At 38.5% G+C, this 17,841-nt stretch overlaps 1 protein-coding gene across 3 annotated transcripts in view; it reads right to left on the bottom strand.

The window, feature by feature from the left end:
• Positions 1–17,841, bottom strand: part of COMMD10 (COMM domain containing 10) — a 110,887-nt gene that overhangs the window by 70,452 nt on the left and 22,594 nt on the right. For all 3 annotated transcript variants that reach the window (XM_064437752.1, XM_064437750.1, XM_064437751.1), the window contains one exon: positions 15,172–15,282. In XM_064437752.1, coding sequence (XP_064293822.1) covers positions 15,172–15,282 — 111 coding nt within the window. The remainder of the gene's footprint in view (positions 1–15,171; positions 15,283–17,841) is intronic.

Here is a 17,841-nt window from a genome sequence, read left to right on the forward strand (position 1 = left end):
CTTTGAAGGATCTGCTCTTGGTCTGTGGCTTACCCTTGGATCGCATTCCCTCAGTTAAAGATGCGTCAAGGTCTTCTCTTCAAAAAGCAGTAAACACAAGTGTACCTTGTCCTGGACATGCGTCACAGGCCTTAATCTTAAGGTCAAGGATGGCTCCAACTTCTTTGCAATTCCCTCAAGGCTACAGGAGTGTACAGCTGTAGTTTAATATAGTAACCGAATTTAAATAAATAATAAAAAATAAATTCACATTATGCTACACTTGAATTTTCAGGAGCTTTTCAGGTGACTGTTTAGATACCAGGTTGAGAACAAAGCACTGCATCATGTGGCATAACAATTCTCACAGTGCATTGCTTCCCTGCATTGTTAATCATCCTCTGCCTTACCCCAAAAAATCTCTACAGGTTCAACTCAACTTCAGTTAGTTCTCAATGAACAACACTTCCTTGCTCCTCTGTTGCCTTTAATTGCCTTTACTGTCTTCACCTCCCCATATTTGTTTCAAGCGCTTCTGCTCTGCATTACACCATGCTCAGACATCACTGTGCCAGATTACCTGAGTCTGCCTGGCTACAGTACCAGTGGGAAATCAATGCGCTCCAGCAGAGAAGCTCCTTGCTGCTGCAGCAAAGCAGCTCTCCGTAAAGGTTTAGCATTAAACACATCCTCCTGTATACCGTCTCAAATACATCTGCATTTGGAAAGAAATCAAATAGTATCAATTTCAATACTAAAAACTGTCTATTCTTGATCTCATCCATATTATCTACAAACCATTTTGGTCCTCATCAGAAAGACTTTCATTTTCACGCAATGTGATTCAAATTTAGAAAGAGGAAACCAAAACACTCACTCAAGCACTTGTTAAATGTTAGCCTCCAAAACTACAGGTAGGAATACGCTGCCATCTAGGAACTCTGAAACTGTCTAAACACTGCCTAAACATCTTGCTTTCATTTATATCATTCCATGCTATCCCTTTAGGAGCAGAAGATACCCTACAGCACAAGAAGGCCTTTAAGACCTGAAGAACAAGGGAAACGAATCTATTGAAGAATTATAATTATATATTATTTAATCACCTATTCTTCGATAAGAAAAACAGAAGCAATAATGGATTAATAAAGAAGATACTAGTTACGTGAAGGCAGCATTTGGGAACATGAATTAGAACTTCTCGGACATAGCACCAACCCCAGGAATTCTGTCCCACTTCAATGGTAACTCTGCTGTTTGAGGAATTTCAAAGATATTTTGGAATCTGTAGCATTTCTTTGATAGGAGCACAATGTGTTTGTTCCTACGAAGATGGGATGATGGAAAGGAAGAAGGAATGGGTATGTGAAGAGGCAAAGTAATCTCGAAATGTCAACAAGGAAAAACAGGTCAGGAATTCTGTTTCTCTGCTGTCACAAGTACTTTCCTGAATCTACAGATACCTTTCTTCCTGCTTCTAAATTGCATCTTCAAACAAACCTTCTCCTCCTGAGTACTCTAAGATCTTCTAATAAAATGCACTTCCTTTCCAGTAATGACTTCAGGTATTTGCAGGCAGTATTTGTAGTGTTTCTAGACTTGTTCTTGAACAAAGATATATTTGTTTTAAAGTGTGTACAGTTAAGATTTTTAAATTCATTTGTTTAGGAATCAGAATAGGAGAAGAGGAGAAACAACATGAATTTGAACTCCTCTGTGCAGTTAATCCTATACTCAGTTCCAGGCTGCAAGACCCTCCAAAACTAGTAGGTATGATGGCACTCCTAAGCCACCAGTGGGCAGCCCCCTACGGTATGGTATCAGGGCTTCTCCAGAAAGCTTCAGTGGGTAATATATTTCTCCATCTGATGAAGGAGACAAGTGCAGCCTTTAGTGTTCAAACACTTAATCAACGAAATATACACCGGCCAGAGCTGCCTACAAATCTGGCCCTTGGCAACTTGTTTTGCTGTCAAATTCCCAATCTCATAACATGGCTTATTCCCAAGCACAAGCATCTCCCAGCTCCTTGTTTCCATTGATGTTGGAAGAGAGCACAGAGAAATAATCTAGCATTTTCAACCTTCTTTAAAACTCTGCTGCCTGCCTCTATGCATCAGAAGTAATCCAAAAAGCTTCGAATCGGGTGTCACTTGAAAACTCATTGCCTAAGCCTGATATTGTTGAGGAAATAATTTACAAACACCACTTACAAAGCAATTCTTATAGTATTTTGATTATGTGCAGAAATTTTCATCCCTTTACACTGAGACATCTATAAACTCACCAAGAAAGTGTCACAGTGCAACTGCCTCTTCCATTTGACCCACTGGTGTGGTTCCACCTCACGGCTGGCTGGACAACTTAGTTACTCTGACTATGTATATGCAAGTTCAAAAATGTTGTTCAAGTGGTCAGAAAGAAGCAGCTTTTCCTTATGTATAAATGTCAAGCCAGACATGCCTTTTCATTAGCTTTGGCTCTGCTTTTGTTATTGTATTGCCCTTTCATTACTACACTTGTTCTAAGTGTATTTTTAGTAACAGGATCTATCTCAATACGGAAAAAAAGTATCTTCCTTTCCCCCTTGAAATCTTTTTCCATTACTGCCTTGCCTTGCCAGTGAGTGTGAATTCCTAGAAATATGTATTTGTTATTTCATTAGTAGTGATTTTATACAATAACGCTGAACAAGGTTTGCCCAGGGGCTGTAGGCCACACTGTGGGTTGTGGTTTTCCTATGAAAAAGGTCATATTTCATATATTTTAAACTGTGAAAAAGGTCACTTGTCATAGCAGCTTTTAAAGTTTGCTAAATGTTCATAAAACACCATGTAGCACAAATTTAGATGCCACACAGTTCCAGATACCAGACTCCTGTCATTTGTAAAAACAGGAAACAAGATGCATGAAAATTGCCACCCTTGCATGTAATTGAGGTGATGACCTAACCTCTTCCACCTGAATCATGACTGGAAAGGGTGTCACCGCATTGTTACAGACACCTGTTCAATGCCAAAAGCGCAGCACTGATACTGTTTGACAGTATGTACTGTATATTTATTGCCTCAAGCAGGACAGATGTTAGCAATGCAGGAGATGCTCACTTCGTACTCTTTCAAGAATATACATACAACTTCTCCAGGGGGCCAGGCTTGGCAATTTTACTAGTTTGCACATTGACAAAAAAATTAGCAAAAGTAACAAGAAAGTAAGTCCAGCAATTCTGCAAAGCAGACAGAAAATACAGAACCATCAATTGCTTTTAAATTCAAAAACATGCTATTAACCTGCAAAGCAGCTTGGTTGGAAAGTCACAATAACTGAGATTACTTTTCCTTGACAGTATCATTTTGTACCAAAACTCACAAAACAATGCATTTAAAAGAACTAACAAAAGACAAGCAGAGCACAGGGGAGAGTCACAACAATGGTGAACACAAATATAAACTGAACGCAAATGAAGAAGTGCAGGTTCCTTCTGTACTACTCTGAGCAGATCTGGTGAGATAAGCTTGTCACATAAAATACCTAATTAGTTTATAACAGTCTTAAGTAATACAAAGCTGCTGGCAAGGTATGAACCAATAGGATAACTCAATATGGTTCTCCTCACCATAATGTTTTCTAAAGGTACCTGAGACCACAACAAAGTGAAACCTGCACGGTATGTGAATTGGTCTGGCAACTGCTCCTTGCCACCCTTTCACCCTCAGCCTCTTCTGATGTAAGCGCTGACATGGTTGAAGAAAAGGTATGCATGTGTGTGTTCAACAAGATGCGTGACAAGCTGTGTATAGGGACAATGGAGAGAGGGGAAAAGTGACCAGGTGCAAGACGTACAGCCCCCAAGTAGTCCCACAGCAACCTGTGGTACCAGACCCTCGCAAGGTGCAAATGCTCTGACACAGATCAGTTTCTCTCCTTTGGGCTGCATAATAAAAATACTGTAATAGAATTTGTAATTTCCTAGCCCAAATTAAACAGTTTCACATATGATGTCCTCACTTTTTAGTATTATAAAAGAAAGGCTGTGTTCAAATGTTTCAACCAGTTCATTTCTGGTTCCAGCGCCTAGCCCTGCTCTTGAAAGGATTACAGAGAAAGTCTGAAAGGAAACTGCTTGTATTTTGAACCAGAATCCTATAATTATTCAACTTCATACTCACAAGAGTACTCATGGCACCATACAGTTAAAGCCCCTGTAAATTTACCAAAACCAGCCCTCTGCCCTCAGACACTCAGCAGGGCTTCTTCAAAAAGAAAGGTAAACTGCCCCATTATATAGATTTAAGGGATATGACCAAGCGCCCCAAGGCCTGTGCAGACACTTTGACTGGAAACCTCTACCCGCACTCCTTCAACATCTCTCCCGCTTCAGTGCAGAAGATGGAGTTACAACTGCTGCGGGCAAGATGCTGAAGGGAAAGTGGGCAGCTGTTCCCAGGGCAGCTGCTGGGCTCACTCCCTCCCAGGACCCTGGACCTCACTGTTACCTCTCTAACAGGTCAGCACACACTTCAGCAGCAGGAGATGGCTCACCTGAACCAACCCGCTCCAGCAGTGCGCTGCTGACCCTCAAGCTGATGCTGATGCTCCTCCATGCAAACATACTAGCTACTCAAATGTAGCTCTGCATGCGCATTCCAGGGTACATCCTCTGGAAAGGGAGTTGAAAAGTTTGTTGGAGAGCACAAAACAAATTAGAAATGAATTTTTTAAAACCAATCCAAGATTTGACATGTGAGAGAGTTAAGGAACAATGAAAGTTAACTTTGCTGAATATTCCCATATTTTAGAAGTTATTTAAAGATTGTGAATTATCTATGAGATTTTTAATCCATTTTGCCCAACTTCCTTTTTGCACTTCAGAAACTTCAAAAAGCAAATTCGTACTTGTTAAATGTCATTTATTTTCAGCTCTTCTATCTTTCAAGACAGGCATCTTCCAACATCTAAGGGCAGTCAAACAGATTTTAAAAGCATGTCATTACACTCAAGCTTGGAATGAAATGCTTACAAATATGCAATGGAGTTCTGTAAGTTTAAATATCAGTTCCAGCCTATACAAGGCAGATATTATATGCAACTTTAGCATCAGGACTACCTTAAAAATGTCTGTGTTTTAACTGGATTTGATGTTGAAGCTGGCCTTATTTTGTCAGGACTCAACTCACAGCAGAACTATATTTTCAAGGAAAAATAATTAATGTTCAGCCTAAATAAGCAAAAGAAAAAATTTACAAATACAAGAACTGGAATAACTAGGTCTGCTGCAACTGAAGGTCAAGCAAGTGATTTGATACTGTAGGGAGAAAAAAATAAAACTAGAGACTGATTAAAATGACCTGTTTGATGTGCACAAAGACATAAGACAGCAAATGTTATTTAGGCAACGTGACACTCCACAAGAAAACAGATACCCCAAATACTATGGTACTTCTAAAAATGTTCATATAGGTAATGTTCTTATCAAATCTGCCTATAAAAACCTGCCCTACAGCAATAATTAAGCAAAATGGATTGAAAAGGCTACATTTTACAAGTCAGAAATTAGCGAGAGTGGACTTCTAGTCCACAAAACTTTTTATGAAGATAACAAAGACTTTTCACAGAAGAAGAGTGAGATAAGATTGTCTGACTTGAATTAAAATATTTCAACCTGCATCTAGGCTTTCCAGAAGTTGCACAGAGAATCAACATAAATAACACACTCACAGGCTGAGTGACTACTCCATGCCTCTTATACCTTCCTGCTCATCTCCCTTCCTCTTAGAACATCTTTCATATAATTCAAACAGCAACGTAATACCACAGCTTCCAAGCTAATCCATCCACTTAACTTTCAAAGGTGAAATACACAACTGCAGACACAATAATCAAGTACATCTTTAAAAAGAAGTTTAAGAAGTTTGTGCAGATACGCCTTTTGGTGCACTAATAAAAGAAAAGGCAGATTAAATATAGGGGAAAACAAGGAAATAAAACTTCTGCCAGTGTTACTCAGCAGCTCAAGTTAAATGAAGCCAGTATCATTATTTACTCAGTGAAGAAAATGGAATAGAAAGTTATACAAATTACTAAAGAACTGCTTAGGGTAGTCAGTAAGAACCTTTTTCATTGGCATTTGTATTAGATTGTTTTTCTGCTTCTTCACAGAATTTTGTTTATTCTGCTTACAACACAAGAGTTCCATTTGTATCCATGCACATTGCAGACCCTGCTAAGCAGCATTTCAGTAAACAGCACCGTTTAACACAGGAATGGAAAGCAAAAAGTTTCCTCTGTTTTCTGCACACCCTGCCGCAGCTGCAGAAGTAAAATGCAGTGGTGAGAAAAGAAATTTTAACCAGTTACAGAAAGCCTGAAAAACACCAGGGACTTCTGTAGAGAAAAGGTGGAGTGCTGCAGTCAGTCTAGGCAGGTGTGGACATCATCCTCTCACTCTTCTACAAGCCTGCTATTTAATAATCTTTTCTGGTTTTTTACAAATAGGTTGTGTAAGACTTAAAGTTTTATTTGAACACTCCACACTGTTCTTTCTGGCTGCCCCAAACAAAGTCACTAACCTACCTCTTTTTGGAACGTCACCGAAAAATGCATTTCTATGGTGCAGCTATTAAAGTTAGAGGCATTTATAGGAAAGTTCACAACTTCCATGAAAACATTCCATATATATTTAGATCTTACTTCTACATCCATCTTTTTATATTTTACTTCTCCCTCACTAAAGATCTCCTCATACCGTGACTCCAATACAGTATGCACTACTGGAAGACAAGGCATTAACACAAATCCATCTCTTCCATTCCCACCCAAGAAGAGAACAGTGAAGCACAGACTGCTCCCAAGCTACAGCTACAATAATGAGGAGCAAAGTAACTGCTTCTGAAGTGCCAGTATAAATGAAAAACAGGCAGTAATCATCACTGTAGGAGACAATCCTACCTCTTCCAACAAGCTGTGAAGGTATCCCTTACATGGGAACCAGCTACAGGAAAATAAAACACTGTTGGCTTTTAAAGATGTGAAATATTTTGAAGCATAAGTCTACTGGGAAAAAACGCATGGAAATTCGTTTTTTAAAATTCCATGTCTCTCATAACTTTTCTCGCTTAGAACCCCTCAAAGGAACAATAAAGGATTAACAGGTAACCAAATTTTCCACAAGCAAGGCTCTACAAGTTGTAACTGCTGAGCAGTAACAAGTTCACCATTTTACTGATGGAAGAACTGAGAAGCTAAAGATAGAGAACTGAGAAGCATTTCCAGCGGTACTCAGAAAACGTACTGACACACATTTATAGGTAGTTCTGCACAGCTTCCCCTACACCAAGTCTTTCATATATAAAAGTTAATCTTCTACTTTTATAAAGGACATAATCTAGCTCTTCTATACTTGCACCTAATTGTCAAATAATGCAAGAGACAACCACTCCTACCTGATTTAAATGCCATAAAATGTTACTCACTTGATATACTTATATCTAAAAGCCTTATGACTCCCTGAATTTTATACCCTTAAATATTCAAGAGAAATTTTTATTTTTATGTATCTATACCTAGAAGAATTATTTGTTTTTAAACATCCTTGTTAGAGAGCTGATGACTTGGAGATTACACGTTGTCGTCTTCTGCCCTCACCTCCACTTCTCAAAGGCAGCAGTCAACTTTGTTGTAACAGAGGTCACACGCAGAAGAGCTTTGTTGGTAAGTCTGAGCTTTCCTGTTAGAGAAAGTTCAACCTTTATGTTCACATTTCCCTAATCTCATGCATTTCTTACACTACCTTAGCTTTCTACCTTAGTGTCAGGAAGAAAGAGACATGGGAGAGATACCAATTTTTAACACACTTGTGAAGGCACCACAGAGCTTACCGCCCAAGTAAAAGCAGGGGGATTGGTACTGCCAGGAAATACTGCAAAAGCATAGCACAAGTACAGAAAACACAGGGTTACTTCCACTGCCACACACAAATGAAGATAACAGTTCATTTGCTAAAACACTGTAGAGTTTCTGAGACTAGCAGACAAGTACATAGTTGCCTGAGAATTTGCAATAAATCCCATTAATATTTTTTCTTCATCTGAGAAGGCTGAAGAACCAAGCCTACAAAACCCATTTGAGGCAAACAGGAAACAAATTTTGTAAGAAAAAAAGGTGGCATGCACAAACGCATTAAATGAGAGAAATTCACCAGATGTCTTTGTTTTTCAAATGCCCTCAAAGCCTTAAAGTTTAACTCTGCTTGGCAATAAAATGGGTCACCAGGTTTAAACTTAAAAGTTAAGTATTTCAGCTACTTTTCTGCTCCTTGTTTGGACTGACGATGGTAAAGTTACTCATTATGGACAATTCAATCTACTCCTGTAAAAAACAAGAGTTTCAGTACTATGGGCTGAGGTTTCCCAAGGCTGCAATCAACTGTACAAAGTCAACCGGGTGGGTCACCCAGTTGGTGTGTCCTTAAAGAAGGTGGGTCCTTCTTTAATTCCACAACTCAAAGACACATGGACAAAGTCATTAAGAGTGTTTTAGTGGGAACAGAGAATGTGCAGAGGCTGTAGCCAGTTACAAGGTTTGTAAATTCATGTGTCACTGTATCCATAAATTGTGTACGTAGCCAGGTGAAACATAAGAATACTGTAAAGAGATCCCTGTAAAGAGATCCTTACCATAAACTGGGTAATTAAATCATGTAAGATCACAAACTGAGCCAGATAATTAACTACACCCTGCAGTACGATTGCCAGTGGTGAGCACATACTCCTGGAGTCACACCATCTGGTAAATGGTTTCTAAGTAAAATGTAAAACTACTCACAACTTACAGGACATGGGTTACTCTGCCATCCATTTCTACACTGTTAAGAAAACGAAAGTCCTCTCAGCATCTTGAAAATTCTGGACTGCAGCTTCATTTTTTCCTCTAATTAAATTGATTTATGAGAGATAATAGATATGATAATCAAAATAAAGTCTAATGCAAGAATTGCTGTGCAAAGCAAGTCCAGAATTTCTGGCTGTCATGGTTGAGCAATGAAATTTCTGACAGTTTTCTGCAGCAATGTGACAGCCTGGAAGCAAATTATAAATTTCAGGCTCATTTTTATGAGCTGTTCCACAACTCAAGATTATACAGTCATTCTTACTACAGCCCCTACTAATATGATGACTTTTCTCAATATTCCGAAATCTCTTCTCAGAGAAGTTTCTGCTTTCTTATCAGCAGGAGTATTTATTAGATTTTAGTTCCCATTTTAGAAAAAATTGGTTTCATGATGTACCTTGCCAAAAGCAGCAACCTTGCTTGTATACGGAAGTTCAGAAAGACCTTGAACCAGGACTGTGCTACCTAAGGCTATCCAGGCCTCCAACTACCTCTAAATAAGAATGCAAAAACCTTTTCTCTCAATCTCACCCTTACACATTTTTGCATTCATCCAAGGCCTGTCCTACTTACTTTTTGCAATTGCTAGAGACTTACAAATCTGCTTGATGAGAAGACTAAGAGAGTTCAAGGCTGTATATGCAAGCGTGTTTGTGTTCTGAGAAGGAAAATTGTGATGTCCTACTCAGAACACAAAGTGCTTCAGAGGTAGATGATGAACATGAGTCTTTGCACCTCATTACATTTCTTCCAGCATCATGTCTTTTAACTGTCCTCTTTATCTGAGGCCCTACAGATACAAATTACTCCTCTATTTTGGGGGGGAGGGGGAAGAAAAGGGAAAAAATGGCACCTGAATGCATCACTGCAAAATCTAAAGGCTGAGAAGGCAAATGAAGGGGTTACATTATGGTATAGATGCTCAACTCTGCTACCTCCCACCTCTCTGGAGTAGGAACACATCACTAGCATCCACCAACTCTCACTGTTCTGCCACTCCACAAATATAACTTCTTTTCAGAGGGAAACGGCTAAATAAACTGAGGGAGAAGGGGAAGCACTACCATATTTCCTTAAATATCCATCCAAGTGCAGGTCCTGCCTGCATGCAATACAGCCTGCACAAAATCTACAACCTGAGTTGAGTGACTGATCTAGCTCTGCTAGAGGAAAAGCTTTGTTTCTCATTTACTCCACTTTGGTGATAAAGATGGGGGAAGTATTCACAATAGCAAATTTAGAAAGCAGAATGGCATACTGATTGAAGTAAACAGAGCAAAATGTCTAAGGTCTAGATTTTTTCACAGTCCAGAAATGTACAGGAAGTCTGTAAAATCTCAGAGGAAAAAAAGATGCCATGTCCTATTATTTTAACAAGTAAAAAATAATCATTTCAGATTTCCAGACTTCTGTTCACTCTGTAGAATGATGAATATGTATTAAGATCTCAGTTTCAAATGCAGTCAGACTCCATTTTGGTTTTGAACAAACAGTAGTAAAAAAAAAATTAGTTAAAAATATTTCCATTGTTATATTCCCCTTTTAAAGCATCTAGAAGTTAGGGGATATTAATTAAAATGAAATAAAAATGAATTAGTATAGTAACATTTTAATATTACCTGCCTTTTGTCAAAAGCATTCCATTAGTAGGTTTAACAAGCCAGCACATTTAGCATTTATTTTTTGTCTTGCATTGGCAGACAAAATTGTGTAACAAAGTTCTTCAAATAAATGTATAAAGAAAAAACAAAATAAACAAGTTTTGAATTCTCACATGGAACATAGACTCACACTGAAAAAAAGAGCACCCCCAAGATGGCCTTCATGGTTAAGAATAAAATCGTAAATGAAATAGAGAAGCAAAATCAAGAAAAGAGCAAAGCCTTCTATAGGACAAACTGTAATTAGATAACTGAACCTAATGAAATCTGCGGACTTACAGGAAAAAAACAGTATCCAGAGACAACAGTGGGCAAAAACAGTTTATCTATCCTAATGATTTTCAAGCGCAAATGTTAACTACAGATCATGTGTAAAAATATACAATAATAAATACCTTATATAGTAACATGCCTTACTAGATCCTCCTAGTGAGGGGGCATAGCAGAAACTCTTTAAGAACACACTCTTACTTCTCAGATTCCACTGCAGATATTTTTGGCACCAATGATGTGACATTTCTGAAGCCCTCAGACCTTTTCTACAGCCTTTACTGCAATTTTTTTTTTTATATGGCTCCTATGGTTATAGAAAATGATCACAGCTGTTTAGAAAGGTCTGGACTAGACAGCCTAAGGAATTACTGCTATTAACAGTGGGAAAGAATGTGCAAGTATGTGCCTATGTGGATAATTATTAAATAAGTAACTGAAGGGAACAGATATTAAATAAATACAGCACTTTTTGGGATCAGTCTTTGTTTGCAAATCAAAATCATAATTAGCAGCACAGATCATCGGGATTGTTAATTTGTGCTCCCTCTGCTGGTTAATTCACCCTACAGCCATAAAAATAATAATAGACTATAAAAATCCCCAGATTGTTGTGTTGCCACTCAAGAGCCAAAAAAATCTGGAACCAAGTTATATTATTAAAGAAAACGCTTGTACACAGCAAATATCTTACACATCAGTTCTAAATGTCACCTTAGTGCGTTAATGTGTCAGGATGGAAGCAAAAGGATCTTGCAGTTCAAAAAGATGTTTCCTATGATACCAGCTTGTTTTGTGTGCTTTGTTCATAGAAATTCCACTTCCCTCAGATTTAGAAATGCAATGAAACATTTCAAATTCTGAATCATTGTAAGAAGCTGCTGTTAATCGGATTTTTAACTGAAAACTCCTTTTTTCTCCTCCTCATACAAAACAACACCAGCAACCGAGCTGCAAAGCAGCCTAGACCACAGGACAACTTGGGCTGGAAGGCAAGGTTTGGCAGCCCACCTGATCCCGTGCCCCCTGCTCACAGGGGTCTAAAACATACTTCAGTCAGGATCCTCAGGGACTTATCCCATTGACTCCCGAGGTAACGCATTCTCATACTTTATCACCCCCATGGTGAAAAACTTTTCAGGGCAAATGCAAAATATTTTTTAGATCCAAATAGAGCATAATTCAAAGTCTGAGTATAAGCAAACAGCAAACTTGTAACAAAACGCAGAAAAAAATAGTTTACCAAAAATCATGTGATCTGATCACAATTACTACTAGTCACAAGCAGCACATTTCCTGGGCAATGCAAATGTCACCATCAGCTTGAATCACCTGAAAGAACCAAAGACCACCTTATTTTTGAATTTTTATGGTATAATACCTATGGGACTCTGCATTTCATCTGAAGCTGACAAAATACACTCTATAAATATTTATATAGCATATAGCAGATCCTTTGACTCCTTTTATTTCATGAAGCACAAATAACATTCATATATCCACAGGTTTTCTGACTACTTCTCCTGGAGCAATACTTTAAATACTAATTTTAAATGTCAGCTTCTGACAAAGAGCTGTTTAAATGATCTTTAAGTGGAGTGAGTTGAGGTATTAGTACAATTACTTTTAGTTAGCAAAAGTGGAAATAATGGCCAATTTCATTTACCTTGCTCAGTATGGTTTTTTTTAAATACATTTTAGTTTTGTAGATGAGCAAGACAAACTTCTGTTGTTATATACAGAAATGTAAACACTTAACACTTCCCACAACTGACTTCAGAATTGATCCCAAGTGTTCTCAAAAGCATTCAAAGAGCCAGTGTGACAAAGAGCACTGCTGCCCCCTAATGACCCAGCCCACAAAAGCTCCTCTGTAATAGCGTTTTGAGTCTTTCCTGAAAAAAAACAAGTTATTATAGCCATTAATTACTTAAAAAAAAAATTAAAAGTTTCGCGAGGAATTAAGACACACACATAAGTTTGGGGAGAAAAAAAAAGTATCTAGTGTCTAGGATTTCCAGATAACTTAATACTTAGTCCACAAAAAGATCATGAAGATGCAAAATATGGCACAAAAACTATGTTCCAACACTTCTGTCAGTATATAAGCAGATAGTAGCCAATCTTAAACCTATTCTGTTCTATACGAGGATGTAGGTCATTCAGAAAAAAAACCCTGTATATCTTCACACCAACCCAGATTTTTAATTTTTAGTGCCTGTAGCATGAGAGCATCAGTACGGTTTTCTTGTTGCACTGTTCTATCTAAATGCCAAAAACAAGTCTATTCTAGGCTTATAATTATTGCAAAATAATCCTGATCTTGGTATCTAATGATACCCACAAAAAGAAGTAGAGAGGAAGCAATGAAAAAATCCACTTGCTGAGTTCTTTTTGTAAAGGAAACAGACAAACTTTCTGTGTCATCTGAAAGTGACATTTTTTCGTTATTTCTTTAAAAATTGTTTTGCCACAGAATTGAATATGTAAGCAGTGCTGCCCTATACAGCTTGGACATAAAATATTGTCTGGCTCCTGTATTTATATTTCAAAAATACGGACTGCAGTGAGCTACTGAAAAAAATACAGGGATCCATACTGGGCCCAGTGCTATTCAATATCTTTATAAGTGATCTGGATAATGGGATCAAGTGTAGCCTGATGAAGTTTCCTGATGACACCAAGTTGAGCGGGGAAGTAGACACTCCAGAAGGGAGAGCTGCTCTGCAGGGAGATCTGGATAGGCTGGAGGAGTGGGCCAGCAAGAACCTTATGAAGTTCAACAAGGACAAGTGTAAGGTCATGCACGTGGGAAAACATACTCTGGGAGTGCAGCACAGGCTGGGATCCACCTGGCTGGAGAGCAGCGCTGTCAAAAGGGACCTGGGGGTGCTGGTGGACAGAAAGCTCAACATGAGCGAACAGTGTGCTGCTGCGGCCAAGAAGGCCAATGGGATGCGGGGTTGCATCAAAAAGGGCATCACCAGCAGAGATAAAGAAGTCATTATCCCAGTCTACTCAGCGCTTGTCAGGCCACACCTGGAGTCCTGTGTACAGTTCTGGTCCCCGCTGTACAAAAAGGATGTGGACAGGCTGGAAGGGGTCCAGAGAAGGGCCACCAAGATGATCAGAGGACTGGGAAGGCTGCCGTATGAGGATAGGCTGAGACAACTGGGTTTGATCAGCCTTGAGAAAAGGAGGCTCAGAGGGGATCTCATCACCATGTACCAGTACTTAAGGGGTAGCTACAGAGAAGATGGAGTCTCCCTTTTTACAAGGAGTCACATGGAGAGGACAAGGGGGAATGGACACAAGTTGCTCTTGGGGAGATTCCGACTGGACACCAGAGGGAAACTTTTCACAGTGAGGACAGTCACCATTGGAATAATCTCCCCAGGGAAGTGGTTGACTCAGCCATGTTGGACACCTTCAAGAGTCATCTGGACAGGGTGCTGGGCCCTCTTATCTAGACTGTGCTCTTCCCAGAACGGTTGGACTAGATGATCTCTGAGGTCCCTTCCAACCTGGGATTCTGTGATTCTGTAACTACTGCAAGTCCTGGTGAGCAGCACAAACATTAGCTGTGTATTCTCTTTTATTCTACTATAGATCAGAAATTCTACTTACATTAATAAAATCACTGTGATTTAACTGTAATGGTAAAGCAGAACTGAGTTCTGATTTTTCCCCTCAAATCTTTCATACTGACTTTTTCGTAGATAAACATTTTGATAGATACCATGGAAATAAAGACTCTGATTTCTGTTAGCAAGATAAGGTTAAAAGCAATTCATATGTTTAATTTAAAACATGATAGCTAACAAAAGATACAGATTCTATGAATAAATATTTATGTTAATTAGTGGGTTTTGGCACTGAAACACCACTAAAACCCTTGAACTTAAGACTTTACCTTAAAACCTGTAAATATCGGCTTTCTGTGGCCTCGCATGCACTGTCATTAGAACAGTAAGGTTGCAAGTGATGAGTAGTATCCTAAATAACTACACACAGTGGAAGGCTGCAAGCTACTAGGCATTAAAAGTGTAAGAAGTACCAATCACATGCTATGTGATAAAAATAAATTATCGACAAAGATATTTTAAAGACCCAAAATAACCATATTGTGTATCTCTCTATTACGTTACAGCTGAAAGAGCTGGTAATACAGCTCTCAGCTCTCAGTCTACCTAATATGTATGCTATTACATCAGTACTTCACATTTCCAAGTGCCTGATATAATTTTATGAACTTTTAAAATGAAAACACTGGCAAGACAAACAACAACCAAGAGTTCCAGTGGTGCCTCAGAACTCCGGACATAAGCTATCATCACAACCATTCCAACTCTAGCAGGCACGTATTTCTTACCTTTGAATCTTCATTGCTCACTCCCAGCTCTAACACAGCTTGGGGAGACTTCAGCTTCGCTTGCACAGACTCTGCCATTTGAAGATTAAGCTGCCATCCTATTGTTTCAAGCTATAAAACACAAATTTAGATTACAATCAGATGGTACAGAATCACTCAGGTCAACTTCCAATATTGCAAATAGTCTGTGTCAGTGAACAAAATGTCAGGCTCTACAAACATTAAGCATTTTTATACAATGTACATTCTGCAAATTCTTCTGGACTCCAAGACAGATTTGCTTCTTTCTCTTGCCAAATTTATCAGTTCAAACTGCCTGTGACCATCCAAAATAAAGTGACTTCATATGCCTCAGATCTCCTGGAATCGATCCATAAAAAACAACTAAGGATCCAAAATAAGGTAGTTTCCCCCTCCTTGTGGAAATTTATCACCAAAGTTTTGGATTAAATTTTATTTCATATTTATTTTTTCTTTAGGAAAAAGAAAAAAATTACCAATAAATGGTAAAACAGCTAAAAACAGTAATTTCTTAATCAACAGATCTACTCATGTGTGTTCTACTATATACAGATGTTAATGACAAAAATAATTCTGTGCTGCTTTTTAAATTGTTACTACTGAAAAGCCAAAAACCACTTAAGCATGTGAGCAACAGAATTTTTAATAGAAAGCTACATAAAATATGTTTCAAATTGCTTTTTAATCATTAATCTAAAATTAAAACATTATCAAGCTATACCTCACACATAAATGAAGTACACAAGAACAGAACTACAAGTCTTTCATGAAGTAACCCACCCGTCCTTCTTCAAAATAGAAAAGGAGAAATATAAAGTCTTACCATCTGGCAAGTTAATTTGCATACAAGTTCATTTCAATCTAGTGTTTCCCCTCTGCTAGTAAATATTGTGGCTGACTTGGTAAAAGTGAAAGCATGCCGCATCTCAGTTAATCTCTTACCAGTTCAACAGTTCAGCTAAGATCATCAACAGCACAAAGCCATCCCAGGTCTGCTGTGCTGTAAACAGCAGAGAAGCCAATACATGCCCTGCCTCTCTACAGTGACAGTAATATCTAGATGAAAGATAGGAAAGTGAGCGGCAGAAACATCTTCCATGGGCACAACCCATAGACTGAACTTCCAAAATTCATTCCAGCTATACCATTTAAATTTACATATTAATGTACATCATACTGCATATCTTTGTATATTCATTGATATTGAATCTATTATGTAGAGTCATAGAATCATCAAGGTTAGAAAAGACCTCTAAGACAACATCAAGTCCAAGCGTCAACCCAACACCGCCATGCCTCCTAAACCATGTCCCGAAGTGCTATGTCATACAACTAAGCAAGCTGAAAGGAAAACTATACATCACGATCTGTTAACCACCACTGCTAGGCCAAGATGGTTAAGGAGTTTAGCCAAGGCCTAACAAAGTTAACAGAAAGACACAGGGAGCCTCAGACCGACCTCTGCGTACACCTATAGGAACAAGACAGTAGGAAGAACTTCAGCAGTCTGTCAGCTGCTCTGCGACATAGGCCTCTATTCAGGCTTCATTCTGAATAAGGAAGTTTATACATTAATCAAATCAATTAGAACATGCACAAAACACAAATGGACACAGCTAAAATGTTGTAAATCTGGTCTAGTTAATTTTGTGGTAAGTATTGTAGTAACAGTATGCCACGGCCTATGAACTAAAGATGCTTTAAAAGACAAGCTTTATAAACCCTAAAAGCTGATTAATTTTTAATCATGATTCTCTGTTTTGATTTCCTCTAACCTTATTACATGTAGGTTGATGAAAATAATAGGGCATTGCCCACCCTACCCAGAAGTATAGCACAATCAAAAGCGGATTCTGGGGATGTGCTCGTCAATCATACTAATGGACAAGGCTGCTAAGCCCCTCTGCTGGCCAGTATCTGGGATCTTCCAGCAAATTACACCAGAATGACACTGCTGGAAAACATTCTTCTATCCACAAACTTCAACAAAATTAAATAAAGAAATTACTTCTGGTTCTCTCAGGAGCATACATATCTTAGCATCTTGCCTTACTCTAGGTTTTACATCAAGAAAGAAGTTCAGTTCAGTTCAAGAATCCTATCAAAGTTGATAACGGTCAACAGAGAAGGACCCAAATGCTCACTTACAGGCTAGTGGTGGGAGCAGCGTGAAGCAGGCAACAGAAAATAGTACCACCTATTTTGATAAAACACCTAAACACCAGGGTCAAACACAGAGACAGCGAGCAAGCTCTGGAATGTCATAGTTTTTCATACTGCAGTCACTAAGGTTCAAACCCCACACTCCTCAATTTAGAAATGACTTTCTATCAGTTACTTAAACACTTTATGATAGTAGTATAGAAACCAAGCCTTAGGCAGGCTGGCAGCTTATCCAATATTATAAAACAATGCCACTAGAGACAGAACAATATCCTTTCTAGGATATTCTTTCTAGCCTGGCTTTTAAGACTTCTCTAGAGCTGTTAAACAGTGTACTGCACGTAGCATGAAAAGCAAACCATCAAAACTAAAGAAATTAAAATTTACGTCTTCTAATTCACTTTTAATACACATCTATCCAGGAATATTGTAGAGGGCTGAGAACCGATACAATATATGTGGCAGCACAGTGGCCTGAGTTTATAG

Source organism: Phalacrocorax carbo, chromosome Z (genome assembly GCF_963921805.1).
Source record: "Phalacrocorax carbo chromosome Z, bPhaCar2.1, whole genome shotgun sequence".
NCBI lineage: Eukaryota > Metazoa > Chordata > Aves > Suliformes > Phalacrocoracidae > Phalacrocorax > Phalacrocorax carbo.